This window comes from Delphinapterus leucas, chromosome X, assembly GCF_059928025.1.
Source record: "Delphinapterus leucas isolate spDelLeu-1000000601 "Yukka" chromosome X, BTC_Dleu_Yukka2, whole genome shotgun sequence".
Classification (NCBI taxonomy): Eukaryota; Metazoa; Chordata; class Mammalia; order Artiodactyla; family Monodontidae; genus Delphinapterus; species Delphinapterus leucas.
In genome coordinates this window covers 120,496,074-120,508,362 of record NC_143150.1, presented here as the reverse complement: position 1 = coordinate 120,508,362, position 12,289 = coordinate 120,496,074, and the positions used below count along the sequence as shown (strand labels likewise).

General features: G+C 42.1%; 1 protein-coding gene across 1 annotated transcript in view; it reads right to left on the bottom strand.

Moving 5' to 3' along the window:
- Nucleotides 1–12,289, bottom strand: part of PIR (pirin) — a 100,672-nt gene that overhangs the window by 69,280 nt on the left and 19,103 nt on the right. Inside the window, 1 exon segment of the mRNA XM_089904764.1 lies at nucleotides 11,981–12,073. Within this exon segment, the coding sequence (XP_089760890.1) occupies nucleotides 11,981–12,073 (93 nt within the window).

Sequence of the window (12,289 nt, the reverse complement as noted above, 5' to 3'; positions counted from 1 at the left end):
GAATTGCAAACTTCCTGAGAATCTTCCAGCTGCTTCTAGAACCCCAGATTCAGACATGCCCTTCCTCTTCAAACTCCACTCAGGATTCAACCCTTTGGGGGAATCTCTTCAGACAAACTACCCCTGGCTCCCCATGTCGTCAGGCCAGCCTCTTAACTGATACCACCTACATCTTGTAAAACTGTGGTCAAGGCGTTCACGTCCATTGTTTCATTTCCCATGTTATACTGAAGGGGCTTCTAGGGAATGGTGTGCCAGCTTCTAGAATTACCCCAATTTCCCACATACAAAAGCACTATGTCGGGCTTCCCTGGTGGCACAGTGGTTGAGAATCTGCCTGCTAACGCAGGGGACACGGGTTCGAGCCCTGGTCTGGGAGGATCCCACATGCCGCGGAGCAACTAGGCCCGTGAGCCACAACTACTGAGCCTGCGCGTCTGGAGCCTGTGCTCCGCAACAATAGAGGCCGCGATAGTGAGAGGCCCGCGCACGGCGATGAAGAGTGGCCCCCGCTTGCCACAACTAGAGAAAGCCCTCACACAGAAACGAAGACCCAACACAGCAAAAATTAATTAATTAATTAAAAAAAAAAAAGCACTATGTCTGTACCCAGCAGGAAAGTGGGTACTTCGAAGCACTGTTGCTTAAGAGTGCCCTCTGCTGCTCCTTATGATGTGTGCTCACTGTTTTTCTAAAATCAGTTCTCGCCAAACCAGGGAGCTGGCTAAAAGATTCACCAATGACTAAGTATGTCTTCCAGCCCAAGCGCGTTGTCTCTGCTCAAAGACCACGTGTCCATGAGGCAGGCTGCCCTCTATTCATCAAGGGAGGGGATGTGCTGTGGTGTAGAAGTGAGTTTTCCTCTAGTTAAAAGCTGTCAAGGTCAACACCCAAGAAAGAAAGGCCTGAAACGCTCCTCCGCACACATGGTCCTAGGCAGGCTTGGGGCTCACAGGGCTCATACAGAGACAGAGTTAAGGGAATCATGTCGATTTCCCTCTTGTTTCACTATTTTGTTAAAATTTCATTATAATAATATTTAATTTAATTAAGCAGGTGACACCTTTTGGTGGGTGATTTCTTATTATTCCTGGTTCAATTCATTGTAAGGATCTAATTTCTGAATGTTTCAGTGAACGTGTTCATTGCACTTGATGTTATTGGGCCAGTTCTCGGGATTTTGGACTTCAAGAAGCAATAAAACACTTTGTAATAAGGGGGTGTGATACAGGGATGCCAATTGTTGTCTTTTTTGTCTTTTTTTTTTTTTTTTTTGCAGTACGCGGGCCTCTCACTGCTGTGGCCTCTCCCGTTGCGGAGCACAGGCTCCGGACGCGCAGGCTCAGCGGCCATGGCTCACGGGCCCAGCCGCTCCGCGGCATGTGGGATCTTCCCGGACCGGGGCACGAACCCGCGTCCCCTGCACCGGCAGGCGGACTCTCAACCACTGCGCCACCAGGGAAGCCCTTTCTCTTGTCTTTTTAAATAATCCTTTAATTTTGGAATATTTTTTAATCTCATTTTCTTTTTATTTCATTTCAGCCTGCACAAGAGAAAATGTCATCACAAACTCATAAACAGGAAGTTAGAAAGCACCCAAGGGGAACACAATGATTATCCCTTCCCTACCTTCAGGGAGCTACTGGTAATTCCAGCAGGGAGGACACTACTAAAACATGTAGCTAAGAGAAGCGAATGCTGCAGAGAAGTACAATTAGTCCCACTGGACACAGAAGAAAGATCAATCCTGATGAGGATGAATCTAGAGGAATGGGGGAGTAACTCATGGAGAAGGCAGCCCCCTCAGCTGGTCCCTAAAGGACTGAAACATTGGGGAAAAGCTGGGGTGGCTGGGGCAAAACGGTACAGAGAAGGAGGAAAAGAATCTTTAGGTTGTAATAAAAGGTCATAAGCAACTAGAGCACCATTTTGTTAATTATCATGTTATTCCTAATCATGAATGGTCTCCTTGTGGCTACAAGAAGTTAAATGATTGGTCCTTAAATATCCCAGCAGTCAACCAACCCAATCCATTTCCTCATTATACTGGAAGTTCAGAGAAGTGAGAGCATTACTTTGAACTTATGCGCAGGAAAATCCAGGTCCCTGAACCATGAGAGCAGTGGGTCCCACACTAAGTTACAGAAGAAGTATGAGGTGCTCACAGTTTGAGGATCTGTGCCACCTGTGCAACCTCACTTCAAATGCTATGAACGTGTCTATATATTGAAACACTATCAGATGTACAGAATGGGAACTTTGTTCCAGGAGTGGGAGCATGGAAGAGTGGACCAGTGTGGGCCTGGGATCAGAGGGGCCCACCTGCCTTGTACGGGCCGTGAGCTTGACAAGTCACCACTTCTCTGGCCTCTGTTTCCTCATCTGTAAAATGGGGGGTGGGCATGTGTGCTAACAATTCCTGCTTTTCAGGGTTGCTGTGAGGTTTAGAGCTAAAGCAGACAAAGCACGTGAAGCGTCTCATACAACAGGGAGCTAATATTACTGCGTGGCAAATTTCCTTTGCATTTACTCCTGCATGTTCAGGCATTTCACTTGAAAAGAGTGTATTGACGGGTAACTCTGAAGAAGCTTTGCTAATGGTGCTCAACATTTAGAAGAAGCTTTTTGTCACGTAATGATCTATGTTAATTTATTTTAGACTTATCTTTGGTCTCACTTAAGAAGCATTATTTTATATTTGGTAACATAAAAGAATGTTTAACGACTAGTATATAGTCTTTATTACATCCCGCTTCAATCTGTCTACTTAAGAACTCTAGGAAAGTAGTCTCTCAGACACGAATGGTTTCTGTTTGTAATTGGAATCGGGTGGGGGAGTGGGGCAGATGGGGAAATTGGTTGGGAATATATTTTGACTACTTTCAAAGAATATTTCCATTAAACTGCTTCTTTCCCTCATATGACGTATGCTGGGAGCTGTCCTGAGCACTGCAGGGTATTCAGCGGCATTCCTGGCCTCTACCCACTAGATGGCAGTAGCACCCTCCAGTTGGTATAACCAGCATGGTCTCCAGACATTGCCACAAGACCCTGTGCGGACAAAATCACCCCCAGTTGAGAACCACTGACACAGTCTAAAAGCCAGACTTTTAGACTAAAGATCTTCCCTGAAACCCTCCCAGACTTGTTGGAAGTGCTAGCTTCTCCCTCAGAATGCAAAACTACATCAGTTGGACCTCTCTGGTTCCTCCTTAATCATTTTCTAACTTTCTTACAAACTGGAAGTCCTCTGCCCCCACTTGTAAACTCATGCACACGCATCCGTGTATACACACACACACACAATTTTAGTTTCCTTTCGGACGGGGAACACGTTGAGGAGGAGAAAGTTATGCTTTTTGAGGCCCTTTTAAATTTCATGGGCACCCCTAATGGTGCACAAATGTTCCCTAGAGGAAGCTGCCCCTAGGTCATACCCCACCCCCCTTCCACTCTAGCGTATGTTATTAACTTATCTGGTTGACTGGAATAGAACACAAATGAGCTCGATTTCATGTGGAGAAGGCTGCCCCAAGGTGAAGGCCTCAGCAACAGTTCCTGGAGAGCAAGTGAGCGCCAGGACCTTCATCGACCATGACAGAGAACACGGTTTATCTTCAAATGTGGCGTGTGAAGAGGGAATTTTGAAAATATATTTTAAACAACCAATATACATGCTCCAAATCCTAATGGGACAAAGAGAAAAAGAGGCTTAGAGTGAGAATTAACTCTTTCCCACTCTCCCTCATCACCCAGTAACCTTCCCTGGAAGGTACATTATCAGCTTCTTGGGTGTCCTTTGAAGAGAGAATCTAGGCACTCCCAAGAATCAAAGTATGAGTGGAAACAACCCGAATGTCCATCATGAGATGACTGGATAAACAAAATGTGACACAGCCATACAATGGACTATTAGCCATAAAGGAATAAGGTTCTGACACATGCTACAACATGGATGAAGCTTGAAAACATTATGCTAAGTGAAAGAAGCCAGTCACAAAAGACCACTTACTGTAAGATTCCTTTTATATGAAGTGTCCGGAATAGGCAAATCCATAGAAACACAAAGTTTCAGATGTTGTCAGAGGTTGGGGGACGTGGTAATGCGATTGACTGCTAATGGGTGATGGCTTTCTTTTGGGGGGTGATGAAAATGTCTAGAATCAGTGGTGAGACTTGCACAATCTTATGAATATACTAAAAACCACTAAACTTTCAAAAAAGCTTTGTGAATATATATTTTTATCTGCCGTTATATGTTTTCTCTCTAAGCACCATCTTCTTTCGGTATTGTTACATGAATTCTGTAATTCTGTTTTCTTTGCATCAACGTAATCTGTGGAAGTCATCATTCATTCAGAGAGTCCCCCTTCCCCACAATAAATAATAAACCATTTTGGGGAAAGAATAAAGGTACAGTCTTTGCTCTTTATACAAATCCCACATTATGCCATAACAATTTTGTACCTTGCCTCTGTCACTTTCCAACTATCATGGAGATGATTCTTTATCAGGACCTATCAAGCTGTGACATTCTTCTACCAGCTGGGTAGTATGTCATTATACGCACACATGTATGTAAACCACTAGTTCTCAACTGGTGGCAATGTGGTGGCCTCCCTGCCCAAAGTGCACAACTGGCAATAACACCTGGAGACATTTTTTCTTGTCGCCACTGGAGGTAAGGGGATGCTATCAGTATCCAGTGAGAAGGGGACGGGATGCAGCGGAAAAACCTACAATGCACACACCCCCGCAGCAAAGAATGATCCACCCAAAATGTCAATAGCACCAAGGGTGAGAAACCTTGATTTAAACAGACCACGATTCATGAAAATTTAAATTATTTCTAATATCTGCTTTTATAAATAATGTTGCATAATATTCCACCTTCCAGACATACAAAAATTTCCTTACATATAATCTCCACATATATAATCATTTCCCTTTTATTTTGGATACTTACTTTGTTCCTTTTTTTCTTTTTTTGACTTTTTAATATTGCACTGGAAGAAACATTTGTATAACAAGTCTCTGTTCTTATGTTGGTTTTGTTTTTGTTTTTTTCAGGAAATTATTAGACTCCTAGAAGTAGGATAACTGGATTAAAGGAGAAGAACTTTTTGCTCTGGAATTATAAGGGGTCTTATTGCTACTATGAATGGGACTGCCCCCCCCATTATATCTGGCTATTGCCTTTGGGCAGGAAAGTGGGTGATTTTTGCATAGTTATTTTCTATCCAGCCATTTAATAAGAGGTTTTTTGTTTTTTTTGTTTTTTTTTTTTGGCTGTACAGGGGCCTCTCACTGTTGCGGCCTCTTGCGTTGCGGAGCACAGGCTCCAGACGCGCAGGCTCAGTGGCCATAGCTCACGGGCCCAGCCGCTCCGCGGCATGTGGGATCTTCCCGGACCGGGGCACGAACCCGCGTCCCCTGCGTCGGCAGGTGGACTCTCAACCACTGCGCCACCAGGGAAGCCCAATAAGAGGTTTTGATTGACGTTCTTAGCATGGTGGTGCCGAGGGGTGTCCTGGGGGTGAGGATGGCTTTAGCTTCCTTCCTATAATCTGTCAGTGTCACCCCAATTCACGCCAAATAACTGTATACGCTAAAATCCATATGCTGCACTGTAACGGTAACTTCAGAACAAGTCCTGTGCCCTCCAACGTGCTCCAATCACATCACCACCCAAAGCTGGATGCAGCCACCGTGGGGTTTCATTTTATTAGCATATTACCTACAAATAAATAATTTGTCCTCCTCCTTTCCAACAGCTCTCTTATTAATAGCGTCAAAGCTTCCAGAACCATATTCAATCGTGGTGGTGCTGGTAGACATTCTCATCTTTTTTCTCACAGTGACAGGAACGTGTCAATACCTCCATGTTAGAGATGAAAGAGGATGTTCCTTGAACAACAGTCTTTCTGATGCTCAGAAAATATCCTTCTTTCCTACTTTTCCTAGAGTATTTTTTTTTCTTTCCAGAATGGATTTTTTTAAACGTTATGTTTTTATAATTAAATTTATTTACTTATTTATTTTTGGCTGTGTTGGGTCTTCTTTGCTTTGCACAGGCTTTCTCTACTTGCGGCGAGCAGGGGCTACTCTTCGTTGCGGTGCATGGGCTTCTCATTGCGGTGGCTTCTCTTGTTGTGGAGCACGGGCTCTAAGTGCACAGGCTTCAGTAGTTGTGGCTCGCAGACTCAGTAGTTGTGGCGCACAGGCTCTAGAGCGCAGGCTCAGTAGTTGTGATGCACAGGCTTAGTCACTCCACGGCATGTGGGATCTTCCTGGACCAGGGCTCGAACCCGTGGCCCATGCATTGGCAGGCGGATTCTTAACCACTGCACCAGCGAAGTCCCTCCAGAATGGATTTTGAATTCAATCAAGCTTTTTTTTCCCCCCCAGCTTTGATTCAACGATGGTATGGCCTGAGTTTGAAAGTGCAACGCAAACTAGAAAAAACAGGCCGCGTGGGAGACGGGAGGTTTGGGTCCAGTTTTAAGTTTTAGGTGTGAATCAACAGAACCCTACCCTTCCTCTAGAGGTATTGTTCAGAGGTTGCATGCAAATGCTGCTGGCTGCCAACCAGTAAATGCTAGTCTGGCTTTTCTGACGGGCACACCCTTGGAAACAGAGCGGGTTTGTTCTCCTGAACAAAATCAAAGAACCTGCTGAGGCTTGTGGTGAAAAACTTGATAAAACATTTCTATGCCCAACTAAGGACAGAATGGAGCAGACCATCCTAAAACATTCCCGCGAAGCAGGCAGGACGGTTCCTCCTAACCGTTCTTCAATTGAAGCAGAAATGATCAACCACATTGGTTTCCCCAGGACAGAGGGGTTCCTAGGAAAATGGGCCTTTCAGTGCTAAAACCTGGAAAGTCCTGAGGCTATAATTTAAAGGATGATTTTGAAAGGTACAAAATGGTAGGTGAAGGGTTCATCAACAGTGTGTGAACTTGAAGCACTTCTCTTTCAGGCAAAATTAAACTTGGGCAGGGCGTGGATTAAAAAGGAAGAGTGTTGCACATTTTTTCAGATGGTTCTTTGTTCTGAGCATATAGAGTTGCCCTAAACAAATCAAGATATCAGGCCTGACCAGAAATAGGTAACTACAAAATCATTCCACCCTTTACCACTTGGCCTTTCAAAACAATGCTCCCCGGAGTCCAAACTACAGGCAGGAAATATTGCGTGCATTTTCCCCTTTGTCTTGGTACCACCAGCTGTGCCTCCTCCAGGGCCTTCCTTCTTCCTCAACTTTTATGCAAGTTTTTAACAGAATATATTTCGCTATCTAAACCGAAGAGTTAAGTTTTAGAAAATGATTAGCCACTAACTCAGTAAAATCAGGTTCTTGTTACTAGCTCATAGAGTTATATTTCTTGGATAAAGAAGATGTGGTACATATATACAACGGAATACTACTCAGCCATAAAGAAGAATGAAATAATGCCATTTGCAGTAACATGGATAGACCTAGAGATTATCATACTAAGTGAAGTAAGTCAGGAAGAGAAAGGCAAATACCATATGATATCGTTTATATGTGGAATCTAAAATATGACACAAATGAACTTATCTATGAAACAGAAACAGACTCACAGATATAGAAAACAGACTTGTGGTTGCCAAGGTGGGGGTGGGGGAGGGAGGGATTGGGAGTTTGGGATTAGCAGATGCGAACTACTATATATAGGATGGATAAACAACAAGCACCTACTGTAGAGCACAGGGAACTATATTCAATATCCTGTGATAAACCACAATGGAAAAGAAAATGAAAAAGTATATATATATATATATATATATATGTATATATATACACACACACACATATATATATAACTGAATCACTTTGCTGTACAGCAGAAATTAACACAACATTGTAAATCAACTATACTTCAATTAAAAAATAATATTTCTGGTTTGGAGGGTCATCTAGATAAGTGACTCCTAGGTTGAGTTGGCACCTGAGGTTCCAGGTGATACCACTGCTGGTTCACGGATCACACTTGGGGTAATAAGAATTTTGCAGGATAATATTCTCCACATTTCTTTGATCATGTATCACTATTAGTTTAAAAAATGTGAGCAGGGACTAAACAACATATATTTAGTTCTATTTTATATTCATGTGTTAGTCCAGCATAATTTCAGTTTTCTTTAAAAATATAAACATGAGTTCTAATATTTTATTTCAGCACAGCACTGACTCATCTCGCACAAAGCCTATTTTGAGGACCATTTATCTTGATAACATACCCATTATGTTAACATGCAGTGCATGCTTGTATTTCTCCAGGCATAAGAAAATCACTGATCCAGGGGACCTATTCCATCTTTGCATAAGGAATTGTTAAAAAGGGCTTCCTTCTATTGGGTTGTATCTATGCTTTGTAACTAAAGGTCTACCTTTGGGGGTGTGCAAAACAAGCCAAATCCTTGTTAACACTATTTCAACTCCTATCACTGAAAAGGGCCTGATTTCCTTAATATGCAAAGAGCATTTATAAAGCAATAAGAATAATACCACCAACCCAACAGAACAAAATAGGCCAAGAATATAAACATGTATGGTAAAAAGATGCTTAAAAATGCAAAGAACGGCTTCCCTGGTGGCACAGTGGTTAAGAATCTGACTGCCAATGCAGGGAACACGGGTTCAAGCCCTGGTCCGGGAAGATCCCACAGGCCACGGAGCAACTAAGCCCGTGCACCACAACTACTGAGCCTGTGCTCTAGAGCCTGCGAGCCACAACTACTGAGCCCACAGGCCACAACTATTGAAGCCCGCACGCCTAGAGCCTGTGCTCCACAACAAGACAAGCCACTGCAACGAGAAGCCCATGCACCGCAACAAAGAGTAGCCCCCACTCACCACAACTAGAGAAAGCCCACGCACAGCGATGAAGACCCAATGCAGCCAAAAATGAATGAAAAGATATCCAACCTTGCTCAGATAAGAAAAATTCAAATTAAAAGTGATTAAGCATTATTTTTCACTTGTCAAAATGACAAAGATAAAGAAAAGTTGGGTAAATATATTGTGTTGGTGATGCTGAAGGAAAACAAGTACCCTCATATATTGCTCTGGTAATGTCAACTGGTACAATTTCATGGCAAATGCTTAATGAAGCCTTCAAAGATTAGTCTTTTTTTAAATATCGGGAAAATGTTAACAGTATAATGTTAGGAAATTAAAAAAGACACAAAACATATACAGCATACCAGAAAAAAAAGTACTGGAAGAACAATAGCAATGCCTATTTCTGGATGGTAAGATAACAGGTGATTCTAACTCTGTTCTTTATACTAATTAGCATTTTCAAAATTTACAACAAGCCTGTAGAAAATGCTCCAGGGAGGAGGTGAGGAGAGCCCAGAAGTGCACCTGATTTTAAACTGCAGACTACTAAAGTTCACAGTAAGAGACAGCTGGGTCCTTAGCTTACCTACACTCCTGGGGGAAACTGGTACAGTCGATTCTAGTTATTTACAGTAGCGATGTTCTATAAAGTTGCCATGATCACTAAATGAGCCAACACTGAACCTCTGCTCCTGGGGAAATAAAGGGTTACGTTCCTGCAAGCCTCAAGTCACAACCAAGAATCAATACGTAACCTCCTGTTATGTGTGCTTCTGTTTAAAGACACCTTACTGAATATATATCACTGATTCATTAACACTGAACTCACGGCCAGCAGCAGTATAACTCACGCCTGAAAGAAGCGTCTCTGACACACGTATTTTCTCCATGAGGCCCCTCACAGCCTTCTTGCACTTAGGATCACTGGACAGCACTTAAAACAGCGAGATCACCAACAAAAAGCACAAAAATGTGGCACTAAATAGACCTCAAGAAGGACACCTGTTTGCAGTATGAGAGCTGAAACAAGAAGGCAGAGCATCGTCTTCATGACCCTCAGCTGAGAGCATGTGCACATTGGGCTGCTCTGCGCATGCCCACCAATGACGGCGCAAGCACCACAGTTACAAATACATTTAGTGAGTAGGTGAATTCATGAATATAGAATCTACAGATGATAAGGGCTGGCTATAGTTACAATTACACTCTTCAGAAAAATGCTTTACTCAAAAGTAAAGAGCCGAAAATCGATATTCTACAGCTGGACCCCTTCCCAGAGTAGTTTAACATTGAGCCCTGTACAATTTATAAATTGTAACTTAGAAAGGAAATTAGGGACTTCCCTGGAGCGGGTTTGATCCCTGCTCAGAGAACTAAGATGCCGCACGCAGCGTGGTGTGGCAAAAAAAAAAGAAAGAAAGGAAATTAAAATTTCTTTCAATAATGGAAAGGAAAGCAACGTGTTTCATCATTCATTTTATTTAATATATTTGTCGTCTTCAGCAGAAGCCTTCTCTTTTCACTATTCAATTAAATTCAGCCAGGAGTGACTGAGAATCTCCACCAGGAGAACATGGAGATAGGCGGGATGATGTGAGCTGAAGAAACTTACAGTCCTCTTGGGTGTGGGAGGGGGAGGTTGAGGCAATTCCTCATTTTAATACAAAACAGAATATGATCAAGGCCACCATAAAGATCTAACATGTATGAGTGGAAAAATCTAATGCTACGGCGGCCAAACGAAGGAGAAAGGGTATCCTCTCAGGACTGTCTGGAAAACATGATGGAGACAGTGATATCTGAAAAGATCTTGAAGGATTAGTAAAATGGTAGCTGGAGCTGTGGGATGGAGTGGTGAGAATGTCCTGATACCAGAGGCAGAAGAGCACAGTCAGAACTCAGCATCAGTGTAGGCGAGGTGAAAGGCATGCCTTCCATTACTGCTGTAAAGCAAGGCACAGTGGCCCCGAAGTGGTCACAGAGAAGAGAACCGGAAGGCAAATGGCTAAGTGACAAATGGAAACCAGTCCAATGACCTTAATCCTTCATACTGTTTCCAGAAGCTTCTATGCTTATTCTATTTTCACACTGCAGAGGTTAACTCTTTACCTGTCCATCTTTTACATCCTTAACTAAACCCCATACTGGAGGCAAGCAGGGGTCATGCCTCCTTCTTCATTAGCCTCCCCTTCCTCTGCCTCTGCCCAGTTCCCCCAACACACAAACACACACATCCCAACATACAAAAGATCACCTGACACCATGCTTCATGTCACCAGACATCAATAAATATTTGCTCGTTCAGTAATGGACTTGACAAACACACTAAGCCCTGGTCTGTTTCCTTAGAATACAGGTTTTCCTCAGGGAGCAGGTGACTGAACTTGGCTGGGAACTGTCCCTGCATCTTTCCCCACAATATCTGTGTGTGTGGAGAATGGGAATCTTTGAAAGGGCCCCAATATTATATTACACATTCTTATTTTCTCACTGAACTAAAACTGAAAATAAGTGTTCAGCAGAATCTATAAACTTTACAGTTAAATTTGTAAATGTATATATTTGGCCTTAAAATTCTAATTTTTAGGCCACGTTCTGTTTCGGCCCCTTGATTCTATAACTCCTTAGAACTGAGTTAAACACTAACAGTGTTCTTGGATTGTCTTTTGGGGTGTAAAATATTATGCTACATGAGATTAAACATTTCTGAAAATTCTTGAAGAGAAGCAGGTTTTCATATAAAAGTATTTTAATCACATCTTAAATTGTTTCTTCTACCTCCAATAAATTATTTTAATTATATAAATACTTTAAGAAGCCAATTCTTCCCTTTTTTAACTGCTCAGACAGGAATATATCCAGTGGCACAAATTCAAACGAATTCAAAGAAGATTAAACACAGTAAATATTTACATTTGAATATATTTCATGTAAAATAGATATTACAATTCTGTTAACAACCAGTCTATAGCCAGGAACTTATAAATTAATTTTTGCCTATTATTCATTGCTCTTAAATTTGAATTTTCTATTAGAAGTGATTACTAATTTTAAGAACAGAGGTAAATTTTAAAATACACAATTTTGTGGTCAAATTCTTTTACTTACTATTTCAAAACCTCGGTGCGGGTGATCAGGAAATCCACCTGGTCTACCGCCTTTAAATTCATCAAACAGTAAAAATGGATCCAGATGTTTTAACTGAAAAAAAAAAAATCCAGCAGATTAGATGTGCCTTTTAAGCCACGCTACTCGGGGCTACATTCAAGAAGAGATCTAGCAAACCTAATTAAAAATGATCTGGCTAATGAGCAATTTTTTGCAATGCTAGTTGCTTTCAGGCAAGAACTCCTTACACACACACACACACACAAACACGGATTCACTAAGTTAAACAGTTGACATTTTATGAGAAGT